We start from the raw sequence: 15847 nt of genomic DNA, 5'->3' as shown, positions 1-15847 counted from the left end.
TGGGGGCTAGAGGCGGCGGCGACGACAGGGGCGGGCGCGACGATGTGGCTGTCGCAGGCGCGGGCCGGGGGCGGCGGCGGCGGCCATCGCGGGTGCGGGCTAGGGGCGGTGGTGTGCGTGCAGAGGATTGGAGGAGAGGGAGGGCGGCTGGGGACCTGGGGTGGGGAGTAAGAAGAGAGGGTAGAAATTAGAGTTTAATGATTTTATATGTGGGAGGGGAAGAGGTAAGGGGAGGTGGGCTGCTAGGCCACTAAATGTCATGGCCCACTATCGTGCCGTGCTTCGGGCCGGCACTATGGGCTGGGGTGGCGGCCCAAGCACTAACACCCCATCGTGTCGGGCCAGCCCGCGGCCCGATCGATCGTGCATAGGGTCGGGCTAGTGTCGTGCTTTTTAGGGCCGGGACTCGGGCCACTCATCATGCCCGGCCCATTTGAAAATGTATAACAGAGAAGAAGTTGGGCGTAGCCAGGCGGTGTATCAAAGAGATTTTTCGGCACCGATGATACCATCGGCAATTCTGGAGTGAACTTCAGAGCCGTCAGAATTGGAGATCCAACTGGTTGAAACGCCTGCGGCTGGTACAATGGGGGCGGCATAGGGACAGTCCCTGCGCCTGCCGATGCTGCATTGAGTGGAATCAACTGAGAGCTGATGTTTGCTGTAGCAGAAACTGTTGTTCTGCTAGCAGCAGTGGCCGATGACTCCGTCTGGGAGCGCAGCTTCTTCTCGAAGTGCGGCTTGAGAAGAAGAACACGGGAGAAGAGGGAGGCACATATAGATACATTTGGATCTAATCCATTTGGGTAAGGGGCAAAACAGGTAGAATAGGTATCCAGTAAAAGGAAAACAAAAAAGTAATTTGTGAAATCGGAAAATGGAGCTGAAATTCCCCGTTTCGAAACAATTCGCACGTCCAGTGTCATATTTTGAAAGGCTCGTGAATTTAATGTCAAATTGTGTGAGGCTTGCATATCTGATGTCAAATATCGAAATTTCTCCCATTTTAACAGGAAACACTCTAAAAATAGGACTTTTCCTATTGCAAAAGAAGATTTTGCAGCCCAGGGAAGATGATGTTGATGTTACCCTTTGCTTCATTTTGTCGCTGTGTGTTCTAGTGCAACGGTCGACTGCTGGCATGCAACAGCATGCTGCCTCATATCTTTCCCTTCCAATCGCACCAAAACTCCGAGCGAGATCCTGCGGCCCCTTGGACGAGCGTGAGGTGGACGTGGAGCCCGCCCCCGATCCCAGGAGCTCCCGGTGCCGCGTGCGGGGTCGTGGGAGCTCGCCGCCGTCGACCGAGCCTCCGCCGTTGCGGATCTCCTAATTTGAGGCGCCGCGCGTCGATTCCCCCGCAGGTACGCGCCCCGATCACGCGGCCGCTTCGATTCCTCCCCCCCCCCTGACGTGGTGCTGCTCTATTAAGGTTTTGCGGCGCCGGCGCCGGATATGCTTCTCTGTTTCATTGCAGCATAAGGTCGTAAGAGCAACTCCAACAGTTTTATTTTTCCTTTTTCTCTTTCTCATCATATAGGAAAATCTCTTTTTCTATTTTCAATTTATAGGGGAGAAGTACTCCAGCAGTTAGATTTTTCTCTTTCCCCTTTCCCTCTTTCTGTCACGTGGGGTCAACCTGTCATTGTCACATCTTCTCTTTCTTTCCCCTCTGGGGCTGGCCCTCCTCCCGCCCCATTGCTGGCCTGCGGGCACCGCCGCCCGGCAGGAACTCCCCGGCCTCGGCGCCCGAGAATGACGAGGAGCCCCCGGCGCGAGCCGCCGACGGGGCCGCCGCCTCCAGCCGGTCGGTCACTGCAGGGGCGGCCCTCGTCTGCTCCTCAGGCCTGCGGGCATGCAGAGGTGAGGACGCATCTTCCGGTCCAGCAGCATGCCATCACGGCAGCACGGGCTCACGGCATCAGGGGCAATGGCAATGGCAGGCGTCTGGCATCCCACAAGCTCGCATGTGAAACCGTGGGTGATTCTTCTCCCCATCGTCCACCTCCTTCTGGCGGCTGGCGCCGCACGCCGCAAGTGACGTTCCTAGTGAGAGCGACAGCGCGCAGGTGGTGGTGCCAGGCGCTGCCGCACCCGCCCTCTAGCCCAAGGCTCCGGCACCCGGCTCGGCGAGCGATCCAGCGACCCGCGCGGCCGTGACTCGTGCCCCCAGATCCGGCTTCTGGCATGGCACCACCCCTGGGGGTTGCCTCGGACGGCCTTGCACGCGCGGCGGGGCACGAATGCCGAATCGGTTGGTGAATCGTCTGCCTGGCTGGCTTGGTCGGCCCGGCCGCGCCGTACGTCCGGGCGGCCGCCGGCGGGAGGCGACGACGGAACGAGGAAGCGAGGAAAGGGAGACGCGGCTATCTCCCCTTTCTATTGGGGATTGGGGAGATGTTATTGGGGATTGAGAAAAAATAAAGGGGAAAGGGAGATAAAAAATCACTGTTGGAGCAGTTTTTTTCACCATCAATCCCCTATATCGAGAAAAGGTGGAAAGGAGAAAGGGGAAAATCAAACTGTTGGAGTTGCTCTAACTGGCTTTATTTATTATCGTTATTATTTGTTGTGTTAAAATTTGATGAAGGACAGCCTGATGGAAAGTGAAAACCATTGCTTCATTATTTACAGGATCTGTTTTTGACATTTGCACTCAGTTATTGCTTGATTAGTTAGCTGAAATATTTTATTTAATCTTTGCATTTTCTTGGTTAGTCGAAAATTGTATGTCCTAAGATGGGACTTGGGAGTGACATTGCGCTGCTATGTTTCTTCTGACACTATTATAGCAAAACAAAATAACCATTGTTTAATCTCATTTCTCATTTGGGCCTCCTATATTTTAAGTACTTGTAAAACCTGAATGATGATAACTTTATCTGATGGCCATGCCTGTCTTCAAAATTTTAGATGTTTATCTGATGGCCATGCACTCAGGGCCGGATCCAGCACTGGGTAAACACACCGTGAATAATGAGTATCAACCGCCACTCAATTCCACAATAGGTGACACTATGTAGCATGTGAAGCTCTGTAATTCCACAATAAAGCATTAGCTTATCTGGTGGCAATTCTAGCAAATTATAAATCACAGGCATCTACATATTCCAGCATGACTATTTTAATTTCCATGACTAATCTCTATGTCTAATTCATTATCTTTGTATATGTCAGCTAGCTGCACACTCATCTCATCCAAACTTCAAAAAGTGGAAACATTTTGTTTTGTAGTCAGTACAAGTTCTGATAGAGTCGTGATGGAATTTCTGCTTCGCTTCAAGATGATAGAAACACAAAGAGGCCACAGATTGAATCAGACACAATACAATTGCTCGAGCAAGAAAGAGTTTCTGCTGATGTCAATGGTACCTCCTCTGAACTTACATGCATATTTCTTCACGTAGATAAATTGTTCTCATGATTGAATGAATAATAAAAGGCATTTTGTCGGGTTAACTATAACTAGATTGAGAAAAGGAGAATAGAGAGTGAACAAAGAGATATAGGTATCAAGTTATAGCTGTTATCTGAAGTTTCCATATTTTTCACTCGTCATGATATGACTAGCAGCATGTACAAATATCGTCATGTTGATTTTCGAAATTTCCTGATAAGAACCGGGAAAGAGCACATATTACACTTTATGTCATTTGGTCCCTCTGTTGTGGTCGAAACATGAGATTATTTGACAGGAGACATTAGAAAGTTTTGATATTTTAATAAGAAAGAGTTAATTTCAGTTCAAGATATCAAGTGGGAGGGGTAGATCCGTAAATATAGGTATCATAACTTTCAAGCTGATCGGAAATTATAGAGATATTTTGAGCTGTCAAGTTAGCATTTTACTCATATGTGAGAATTTAAATTATGGTCTCTAATGAGCATTTGGTTTGGCGTTTGTAAAGTAGCATATGTCTGATGTAATGCAGCAACAAGTCAGACTACCTAAGCTTTCCATGAAATTTCAGCTGTACCTATGTGAGCCATGAACTTAGCAGTCAACTTGGTTGTGCAGGTGCTCTTTGTTGCTGTGCACAATCACTACAAGAGGATATACAAGGTATCATCAAATAAGTGGTTGGATTTTACTAATTGAATTCAGCTTTTCAACTATCGGTCGTGTGGCGATTCACTATTGTTTTTGAGACATGAGATTTTGATTTCATGAATCTTGTGTGTTTCTTTCTACAGCCAATTCGGAGACTTGGCGCTTGACCTCGCTGTCGTCGCCGACACCGGGTTCTTCGACGGGCCCGTGCTTCCACCAGGTGCTCTCCTACGCTCTCGGACCCTCAATTTGGTTGCTCCATGGTGGATTGGGTTGATCAGCTTGGTCTACCTCCGCGGAAGCGGGGTTGGTGGGAGTAACCGGGGATTGAGAGGATTCAGGCGATTGAGATGGTTGTGGTGACTGGCTCTGGTGATTCATAGAGTAGAAAATAATTAGCACCCTTGATGCTTTGCGCAGGAGACGCTCAACATGTTCTCGGGGATGGGCCGGTCGGTGTGGAAGGAGGCATGCGCCACGCTCCAGAATATTCTATCAGGTTTCTTTTCTTATTCCTGCTTCTTTCTGCCACCATTGGTCTACAATTTTTTTATAAAATCAGCAGTTTTGTGATAATACGTGGGATCCTGTCAAGATTTTTTTTTAAAAGTGCTTGTTTGTTCACTGCAAAATACCAATTCAGGATGGTACTTATTCTCACTTTTCTTCTGGTGTTGCTTTGCAGCTGCTGAGCCAGTCTTGCCTGACAACAAGGCCCTCAGGAACAAGTGTATCGTTCCAATGGTGAGCTTCATGAGTCTGCCTTGTTTTAGAAATTCTGCAGCTAGCAACAGGATCATTGACCAGATCACTAATGCTCTGTTTTGATAATGCAAAGTGATATAGAGATGGTCCACCCAATCATTGTTGGAGGCTACACAGACTTCTTTTGTTCCGTGCGTGATGGCAGGAATTGCGGGGTTTATCTTCTGTCGGTTGCAGACTCCAGTCAATCCAAATTGGTAATTCATTTTCTAAGACAATGGGCTTCATTGAAATTTGTAGAAAGTATTAATCATATGAGGCTTCATTGAGATTTGAAAAAAGTATTAGGTAGTGGGTATTTTCTTAAGAGGCAATCTGAGCCTAATCTGATCAGAGAGCAGTAATCCAATAAAATGTCTTTGGGCTTCTACCCTCATATATACACTTTTTCCCATCATGATTGTTTTTGCGTGGTTAGTGTGCTAAAAAGTTGGTTTGTTCATTTCTCTGAAAGATCAAGCCACTGAAAAGCAGTTAATTGCTCTGAAAAATATGAAACAGATGGTAAGCTTCCCTCACTGTTATGAAGCTTAGTAATATACAGTAAGAAAGTTCAGCTCTTGAAGCTTAGTGTTTTGCATTTAACTCTGCACCGTATGTCAAATAAACCCTTTTGGGTATATGGTATGAGACAAAATGTGAAGGTGCTTTCTCAAAAGCTGACAATTAAAACTGAGGATAGCTTGGACTTTTGAACTTGTCATAGATTACCATTTGGAAAAACAATAATAGACATTGCTTGATTCAAGTGTGAAAATGGGTATGCAGCATTGAGTTGTTAACAGTTGAAATGCTGATTAATATAAGCGAGAAATTTTTATGACCATCTTAGGGTGCTTATTTCTATTTTTTTGGGATGGCTAATTATTGTTGAAAAAAAATATAAGCTTCATGTTTTCTCAGAATTCAGATGTCAAGCAAAGTTCAATTCATGCTCTATTTTGTTTAATTATTTTATTTTAACTATCTCAATTTTCCCTGATGGCACCTTACTGACTGTTTGGGAATTTTTTAATTATTTAAATTTTTAATCACCTACTGTGTTCCATATATATATCCCAGCCTCGCCTCCGCGTTCGCCCTCGACGCCGTTGCCCTCGGAGGCGCTGTCCCGGCCTCGCTCGTCTGCCTAGCTTGCCGGCTGGGGGATGCGTGGCCTAGAGTGCTTTGTCACACGAGTGGGAATATGGATAGGCTGTCAATGTTACTGACCAATATTCCTATAAATTATGGTTTCCTTGTTTCAGTATGCTACTAAAAGAAATCAGGGTGCATGGGAAGCAAGGACATCTAATGCTACATTTGGCAATGAGGTTCCTTCTGTCTAAGTTGCAAGATACAAAGTTGATTTCTGAACTTCAATCTGATGAGTCTACTAATTTTATCCAGGTTGCTCATTTGTCCAAACTGCTGCTCTTTTAATGCGTTAATCTATGCTATGTTCTATTTCACTCTAGGAGCTTAGTTTGTAAATATTTATTGTCGTATTCATTTCAGTATTTCACTGTATAGGGTTCTCTTGGAGCACTTATGGAGGAAGTTGTCATGCTTACTGTGTATACTAAAAAAAAGATTTTTCTTCTGATACTATAAAAGAACTCAGAGCGTCTGGAAATACAGTACTCAAAACGATTACAGGGTGGATGAGTGCTTCAACATATTTCAGAGGAACTACTCAATTGTTGGATCATTCGGACAACCTTGTGAAAAGAAAGGTACTTTTTGCCAGATGAACTTTTTTTATTGGTTGTGCAGTACCTTTTAACTAATTGAGTTCCTTGAAACCATAACCTTTTATGCTCTGTGATTATTGATCTGAACTTCTCTACACAGACACTTGGGATGTTGTCTGAAACTGCCAGAGGAAACGGTTTGGTTCAGAACAAGCAAAGAAAAAGCCAGAAATATAGATGTTTATTTACCATGCATTTTTTTCCTGTGGTACTTGATTCCTTATAAGTAAAAAAAATTGTGGTTCTGTTTAGATATAAGTATAATAATATCTTTTGATTAAGTTGTAGCCCAATTTCGCATGTTGACCAGATTATTGTCTTTTAGGGTAAAGACTGAGTTCTGGGTGACGGCTTTCTCTATATATAGTTTCTTAAAAGTTCTTGTTGTAACTAAAATTTAGTGTAGTTATTTTTTCGCAACATTATTATTTAAACATGTGCATGCCACACGTACACCCTACTATAGTATTTAAAGGTATACCCATTTTGGTATAAAACAACCATTTTGCTTTGCATCTTGAATTTTTAAATACCCAAACTTGACGTGTACACGCATCATAACAAAGTGGAATTTGCCGCTAGCAAAACATTTATGGGTAAATTGATTTGATGTCATTAGCAAAACATTTTGGGCAGGGCATCAAAAACATGATGTATGAATTCAGGGCGATAAATGCACAAGGGTTCTGAACTTTCTGTGAGAGGACCGCACATTTCCAGTAGAAGTGCACCAAGCTAGGCTCTTTCTTTTGTAAATATTCATTCGCTTCTTCTTTAAAAAATATATCATTGCCACATATAAAATTTAACTATAATATAAATTTTTTATTTTCTGAATTTTTTAATACATGTGCGTGCCGCACATGGGCATCTGCTAGTGACATGTTAAGTTGTATAAGAAAATATTATATATGTACATTTAATATTATTTAAAAAATAACATTTTGCTTCTCCAAGGTTGTTTTGTGCCTCATTTTGGTGCGTAATACAATCAGGGTTATTTCAGAATCTTTACAAGACATTCTCCCACTCCCCAGGATGGAAAAGACTTAATTTAGTGGGGCGATGTGAATCACATAAAACCAGATTTTGCCCGTGTCCATAAGACTAAATGAAAGAGTGGAGAGTGGTAGAGTGCTGTACACAAAACCAACATTTGGTGGTGTTCCTGAGAAAAAAAAAGAAGTCAACAGCGAGTATGAAGTTCTTTCTAGTAGTGTGATAAGTAACAACTAGCGTACAAATCCAAAAGTGTGTCTTGAGTTACAACTTTAGTGAATGGAGGATTTCTGGCCATTTCAAGAGTCTTTCAAGGACACTGCACACAAATCAAGTATAGGAATTTGTGTAAAGAATTAGAAACTTTTCATAGTTCTCTATTAATTGAACTCACAGCTAATTGACTCCTACCAGAGACCATGATGCATGGATGGCAAAATGCATCCCAATTTCATCATTAATCCAACACACAAAACAATTAAGAACTGGTTTGGGTTGGCTAAATTGAACACAAATCTAGCTCTGAAGATAGCTTGATGGCAAAAAGGGTTCTTCCTCCTCCATACTATAATTATACAAGTCTCTTTGCTCTGTATCTGTCCGTTCCACAGATGTAAGATTCTCCTGGATGCAGTTCACCTCTAATATCCCTTTCTCTCTGTCTGTCGAATCTGTCTCCTTTGATGACTGAATTCCTTCAAGTTTCATCTCAACTTGTCTCATAGTTGGACGATCTTGGCATCTTAACTCTACGCATTGTGTTGCCAGTTTGGCAACATCATCCACTTCTCTGCCCCCCTCATCAACAACTTGTGAATCTAGTACATGACTTAAGTTTCCTTCTAATAGTAGATTGCAAAATTGTTTGACAAGACCAAAGCCTTCCAGTGATCTGTATGAAGCTGGCTTCTTCCGTGTAAGTAACTCGATAAGAAGCACACCAAAGCTGTAGACATCACTTTTATCACTGAAGTGTCCGGTGCTATAATACATAGGATCTAAATAGCCTAATGTTCCTTGTACAACTGTGTCTACCCCTGTTTGGTCAACTGGAATAAACCTTGAAGCTCCAAAGTCTGTCAACTTCGCGGTCAAATTGTCATCGAGAAGTATATTGGATGACTTTATATCTCTATGGAAGATTGGCACTGAAATAGATGAATGAAGATATGCGAGGGCTCTTGCAGTTTGAACTGCAATCCTTAGCCTATAATCCCAAGATATTGATATTCCATTACTGACATGAAGATGACTGTAAAGGGTACCATTTGAAATGAACTCGTACACTAGTAGTGGAACTTCTGTCTCAAGGCAACATCCAATAAGTTTCACAATATTTCTGTGGTTGACCTGCGAGAGGATTGCAACCTCATTAATGAACTCGTTGATTTCCCTTTTTATGATGATCTTTGATCGCTTAATAGCCACAACATGGTGGCTAGATAAGATTCCCTTATATACAGTGCCATGCCCTCCACCACCAAGCTCTCGAGCCCTATCAAAATTGTTGGTGGCTTTCTCTATCTCGTCTAAAGTGATGATCCTTTCAGCAATATCTGCCCTCTGAGATAGCATTTGTATAAGCAATCGACCCCGATTTTGATTGAAGCATCTTTGTCTGAGATTTTTCTTTCTTTGTGCCTCAAATTTTTGCTTCAAAAATACAACACCAAGAACCAATAGAAGGAGACCTCCAGCACTACTAATTCCTAAGACCATACTGAGACCTGGAAATAAAACGTGAAAAGTGTCATACAAGAAAATAGTAACCATTCGCGTCAATCACTAGTAGAAATTTGGCCTTTTTGCAATGGTGAAAAATCATTGAAATGGAGCCTAAATCATGGTGATATCTACCATCGGCTTAGGAATTAGTAGAAAAATCGTTGAAATAAAAACTATCGGCAAGTACTTGCGTGGTTAAAAGATTGGGCCAAGAACAATTAGCTATGCTAATTACCATGCGATGAAACATTACATTAGATAGTATTTGCAATGATCAATATCGTGGTAATGATCTGTTAATATGGCAATAACAATTGGTAACAATTACAACAAACATGATCGTGGCAATAAAAGTGCTAACCGTCATTTTTGTAAATGATGGCAATAAACTATTCTTGCAACAATATATATTTTTATGAAAAAAATTAGAAGTAAAAACTATAAAAGTTGCTAGCTACTAGTTGGCTTTGAACCTTTGACCTAAAGAAATACAATCCTTTACCACTAAACTAGAGCAATTTTTGTTGGTTATTTTGCTAATAGTATCTACTTTTATATATATCCTCTCTATTCATAGTAAGAATGAATACAAAAATGTAGCAACAGTTAGAAAATGTGGCAATAGTGGCAATAGTATTCATATGCATTTTTGTTGCAATCGTGGCAATTTTTTATTGGAAATTATCATCCCTTTGCCCCCTATAAATGCAGGCCCCTGTGGGATGAGTAGATTTTATTTTCATTTAACCGGGTATGAACACGTGCATATACGTGCAGGTAAACTAACACATGCCATCATATACACAGACTTGACAACTTAACCGAACACATGGAAAAAAATTATACCCAACTGGTACATTGCTGCCTCATTGACACAGAATTTTGATACAAATTAACAAACAGTCTTTACAGTGAGTTTTACCTTTTAAGTTTCCTCGTAGTGACTACACTTTCTTAATGTTTCAAAATTAAACTAAATAACCTCTATATATGTTTCGTAGTAATAACTATATTATCCCTTAGCTAGCGTCCCAGAACTAGTCATCATGACTCATGAGATAAAGGTGACACAGTTTTTAGAAAATACCTACAGAGTAGGAGCAACCATTTCTTTTGTATGCGTCACCCTGTGTTCCCCGTGGGCACCTGCACAGATATCCACCAGGTGTGTTTGTACAACTACCATAGCACTTGCCTGGAAGCCTGCACTTATCGATATCTGGCGTATACGCAGCAGGAACAATATACAATACATAAGAAAAACGATCGAATTAGACATAATTGGAAGCACAGATATCTGCATATATCATTCTATACAAAAACAAGCAAACAGAGATGAACCTTGGTGTTGACACAGAATCGCGCCAACACACTCGAGTACGCTAGAACGCGCGATGATCGTCAAAACGATCAACACAGCGAAAAACCCTGGGCGGACCGGTTTGACCGGTTTCGCCGACCGGTCTGACCGGTGCAAGCAGGGAACTCGCGAAGACCTATAACAGCGAGCTCGGGAGGGACCCTGTCGGAGCTCGTGATCGTAGGGTTGCTTTGAGGTCGGCAGGCCACTCAGAATGTTTTCAAACGCCGCCGGGACGAAGGAAGAAAGCAATCTAGGGTTGGAAAAGGATAGGGTTTGAGAGATAAAAGTAATGCAATTTTTTGTATTGATTCGATTGGGAATAACCTCAATCGGCCTTAGCCTTTATATTTATAGGCCGGGGAAGACGTACCCCTTCACGAGTAGGATTACATGAGGACTCTTTACAAAAAACCTAATTCTACTCGGACTGTACAGACCCGACCGGTCTGACCAGCCGGCCTCAGCATATGCCAAATTTGGCTGTCAACATATGCCCCCCCTGCTTTTTGGTCAGTTTCACAAGCCAAAAAGCAAGAAATATCCTGATGTACATGTTTTACACAGAGCATACAAGTCCTAAAACAAAACTAAGGGCGATATATAATACCGGCCGTCTTTGTCTTCATGCACTTTGCCATATGCTAGGATAAAATTTCTTCAAGTACCTCCCGTTGATAGCTCTAGGTAGACGCTCACCTTGCATCGTCTCCATCATATATAAATTACCGGAGATAACCTTGATAATCTTGTAGGGACCCTCCCAACTTGGCGAGCATTTGCCAAACTTGTTGCTTTTCATCCCAAGAGGCAAAATTGTCTTCGAAACCAAATCTCCAACCTGAAAAGATTTAAGTTTTACCTTCTTGTTGTAGGCTCTAGCCACCCGAAGCTTGTCCTTCTCAATTTCCTTCAAAGCCTTCAAACGCTTGTCGGTCACCTCATCAATATTATCCATCATCATATCATGATAATCAACAGCGGAGAGGTCATTTTGTTTTGCTAATCTATATGCGTCCAGATTTACCTCAACGAGTAAAACGGCCTCTTGACCATACACAAGCTCAAAAGGAGTAACCTTAGTAGCACCATGTCTAGATATACGATGAGCCCATAATGCTTCGGATAACACTTCATGCCACCTTCTAGGATTTTCTTCTATCTTCTTCTTGACAAGTTTGATCAAAATCTTATTACTAGACTCGGCCTGCCCGTTGGCCTGAGCATAATATGGAGAGGAATTGAGCAATTTAATTTTGTAAGATTCGGCAAAGGCACGCACCTCTTTTGATATAAATGAAGTACTTTGATCCGTTGTCAAAGTTTGTGGAATGCCGAATCTATGAATAATATGCTCAGTAATAAACTCAATTACCTCTTTATGCGTCATATTCTTCAAAGGAACCGCTTCGGTCCATTTAGTGAAATAATCCGTAGCAACCAACACGAAGCTATGCCCCTTTGAAGATGGAGGATTAATTTGTCCAATGAAGTCCAACCCCCAACCTCGGAACGGCCATGGTTTAATAATAGGATGCATCAACGCAGTAGGCACCAATTGCAAATCACCAAACCGCTGACATTCTTCACATCCTTTATAGTACTTGAAACAATCGGATAGCATGGTGGGCTAATAAAAACTGGCTCTTCTAAGTAACCACTTCATCTTTGGAGCTGATTGATGAGTACCACAAATACCTTCATGAACCTCACCCATAGCAATCCGAGCCTGATCCGAGTCTAAACATTTGAGGAGCAAATCTTCGGCAGTCCGACGATAAAGTTCATCGTCAATTAAAACATACTTGAAAGCCAAACGCCGAATATTCCTCTCTGCGCCACGACCAGGATTTCTCAAATACGACATAAGAGGAACTCTCCAATCCTGGGCTTCGGCTGAGACAATTAAATCATCTTTTTTGGCCGAATTAGAACTAGCAACAGCATCACCGGTCAGACCGGTCTCTGGACCGGTTTGACCGGTCTGGGCAGTCAGACCGGTGTCGCTGACCGGTCGGACCGGTGCGTCCAGAACCAGACACTCGGCTTTCGTTTGCATCGGCTTGCGAATGTTGAAATATTTTTTCGTAACATTATAGCCAGATGCTTGTTGCGCCAGAGTATTTGCCTTTCCATTATCCTCCCTCGGAATATGATTGATAATAAATTCATCGAAAGAGGAAATAATATCGAGGCATTTATCAAGATATACATTTAGAGAACCATTATAACACTGGCATACCTTAGATACTTGTTGCACCACCAGAAGAGAATCTCTAAAGGCTTCAACATGCTTCACGCCCATGGATTGCAAGAATTCCAAGCCAAATAGAAGAGCCTCATATTCAACTTGGTTATTTGTGCACTCTTCTTCCAATCGGTTTGAAAATTCAAAATCAGCACCATTCGGAGAAATAAGAACAGCACCAATCCCTTGACCATCATCAGAAACCGATCCATCAAAGTACAACTTCCACGGTGTGCAAATAATATAGCCGACTTCTAAATCATGCTCATCATTAATTCGATGCTCAACAATAAAATCCGCTACAATTTGGCCTCTCATAGATTTTAAAGGTTCACAAACCAAATCATACTCAACCAAAGCATAAGCCCACTTACCGATTCTACCACTCAAAATCGGTTTCTGTAACATATGTTTGATCACATCGGTTTAACATACTACTATGCAAGTACTAGATAATAGATAATGTCTCAATTTGGTACAAGCATAATAAAGAGACAAACATAACTTCTCAATAAATGTATACCTCGTCTCCGCATCAATAAGTCGTCGGCTTAAATATGTAATAATATATTCCTTCCCTTCGGTCTCTTGAGTCAAAACAGTCCCAATAACCTTGTCTTCAGCAGCCACATAAAGTCTGAAAGGTACTCCTCTCTTAGGTGCTTTGAGTACAGGTGGTGAAGATAAATAAATCTTGATCTTCTCTAATACTTCTTGCTGTTTTGCCCCCCAAGTAAATTCGGTTTCATCTTTTAACCGAAGAATGAGAATAAAAGCATCGATCTTCCCGGACAAGTTAGATATAAATCTTCTCAAGAAATTTACCTTGCCCAAGAATTTGTGTAAATCTTTCTTGCATGTAAGGGCTCCAACTTTCTTCATGGCTTCAACTCTCTTACGATCAATCTCTATTCCCTTTTCATGAATAATGAAGCCAAGAAACTTTCCAGCCGATACACCAAAAGCACATTTGAGTGGATTCATCTTTAAACCATACCGGCGCATCCTTTCAAGAGCAATTCTTAAATCGGCTAAATGATGATCTAAACTGGCCGATTTAATGACAATATTATCAATATACACTTCCAAGATGACACCAATCAAATCATGGAAGATTAAATTCATAGCTCTTTGATAAGTAGCACCCACATTTTTTAAACCAAAAGTCATAACCACCCACTCAAATGAACCAACAAATCTCGGACATCTAAAGGCCGTTTTAGATACATCTTCTTCGGCCATGAATATTTGATTGTAACTGGCGTTACCATCAAGAAAACTAATGACACGATGCCCGGAAGCTTCGTTGATCAACATATCGGCTATAGGCATAGGATATTCATCCTTGGGAGTAGCTTTATTAAGATCTCTAAAATCAATGCATACTCTAATTTTTCCCGAATCCTTTTTCTCAACGGGCACAATATTAGAGATCCAATCAGCACGACAAGACCGAATAAATCCAGCATCAAGTAAACGATTAATTTCAGTTTTAATTCGGTCATAAATAATGGGATTGAAACGCCTAACCGGTTGTTTATAAGGTCTAAAACAGACTTTAATTGGTAAACGATGCTCAACAAGATCACGACTCAAACCAGGCATTTCATGATACTCCCAAGCAAAACAATCAACATATTCCTTCAATAAATTAACTAAATCGGCTTTATATTCAGCCGATAAATTTTTGTTTACAAAAGTCGGCCTAGGAATAGTTCCATCACCAATGTCTACCTTTTCTAAAGGATCGGCCGATGTAAACCCTTGACCCAGCTTATCTAGATCATCAGAATCTTCAATGGCTTCACACATATCGTTCGTGCGCGCCCGATATTGATCTAGCCTCTGCAGCAGCCATTCTGCGTTGGACCGGTCTGACCGATCGGGGTGTCCGGTCTGACCGGTCGGCCCTGTGCGCCAAACAGGACAGGACCGGTCTGACTGGTCGGCACGGGCGGTCTGACCGGTCTCTTCTGGAGCTTCTGTTGTACTCATCTGATTTATATTAAATGATTTAGCCGATTATCCATCGGCTTTAGTACAGCAGAAACAAAACCATCCTTAGTGCAACTGATCAAATCATAATCGGACAGGTCCACGCCCGATAAACACTTGACGTTGTCATGTGCACTAATGGAATCTGAATCGGCTAAAGCAACAAAGGATGAAGTGTCCCCATGGACAATCTCAACCTCATCGCCGATCCACTGAACAAGAAACTGATGCAAGGTAGAAGGAACACACTGATTTGCATGAATCCAATCCCTCCCAAGAATCAAATTGTAATTACCTTGCACTTCCGCGACGAAGAAAGCTGTAGCAAGCGTCTTACTTCCAATGGTGAGCTCCATGGAAGCAACTCCTTTGGCGCTAAGGGGCTCCGCTCCCTCCAACACCACTAACGGTCATGTTCGTCTTGATCAGGTCTTCGTCTTGGCCACCAAGCCTTTTGTACAACGAGTAGGGCATAAGATTTACAATGGCCCCACCATCTATTAGCATGCGAGTCACCGGCTTCCCGTTGATGTGTCCCCTCATATAAAGAGCCTTCAGATGATTGTCTTTCTCGCTTGGCTTCTGGAACACAGCCTCATGGGGCCCGAACTAAAGATGAGCCAAATCCTCCTCCAGAACCACGAAGTAATCCGAAGATAAGTGCACCACATTGATCTCCATATTGGTGCACTCTGAAGACACTTCATAGTCTACCAATTCCTCGTTTTCAGCTGTCGGAGGAACTACTGGGGCTTCATCAATAGAAGAAACCGAAACGGGCGGCATTGATTCGGCTGTTGCTTCTGCACTGGGCTCGACCGGTCTGACCGGTTGATCAGAGCGGTCTGACCGGTCCTCCTGACCGGTCTGACCGGTCGGCTGTGGTGGTCCGACCGGTCTGTCTGGCAGATCAGCTGTCTTAACTTTCCACACCTTGCTTTGAGGGAACATAGGCCTGTATCTATTGAATT

General features: G+C 42.6%; 1 protein-coding gene across 3 annotated transcripts; it reads left to right on the top strand.

Annotated features, from left to right (window-relative positions):
- Positions 1–1195: 1195 nt before the first annotated feature.
- On the top strand, positions 1196–6715 carry LOC120683565. 3 transcript variants are annotated; one of them, XM_039965649.1, is made up of 11 exons: positions 1196–1364; positions 2914–3009; positions 3285–3368; positions 4019–4063; positions 4195–4271; positions 4472–4550; positions 4737–4795; positions 4888–5013; positions 6064–6205; positions 6329–6531; positions 6650–6715. In XM_039965649.1, the coding sequence occupies exons 2-9, from the start codon at positions 2925–2927 to the stop codon at positions 6142–6144; spliced, it is 636 nt and encodes a 211-aa protein (XP_039821583.1). In that variant the 5' UTR covers positions 1196–1364; positions 2914–2924; the 3' UTR covers positions 6145–6205; positions 6329–6531; positions 6650–6715. The 3 variants fall into 3 exon arrangements, with proteins under 3 accessions (XP_039821583.1, XP_039821580.1, XP_039821581.1); XM_039965646.1 differs by lacking the exon at positions 1196–1364 and having other exon boundaries at positions 2301–3009; XM_039965647.1 differs by lacking the exons at positions 1196–1364; positions 6064–6205 and having other exon boundaries at positions 2301–3009.
- The last annotated feature ends 9132 nt before the right edge of the window (positions 6716–15847 follow it).

Source organism: Panicum virgatum, chromosome 7N (assembly GCF_016808335.1).
Source record: "Panicum virgatum strain AP13 chromosome 7N, P.virgatum_v5, whole genome shotgun sequence".
Lineage (NCBI taxonomy): Eukaryota > Viridiplantae > Streptophyta > Magnoliopsida > Poales > Poaceae > Panicum > Panicum virgatum.
Note: the sequence above shows the minus strand (reverse complement) of the source record. Positions and strands in the feature narration are given on the sequence as shown.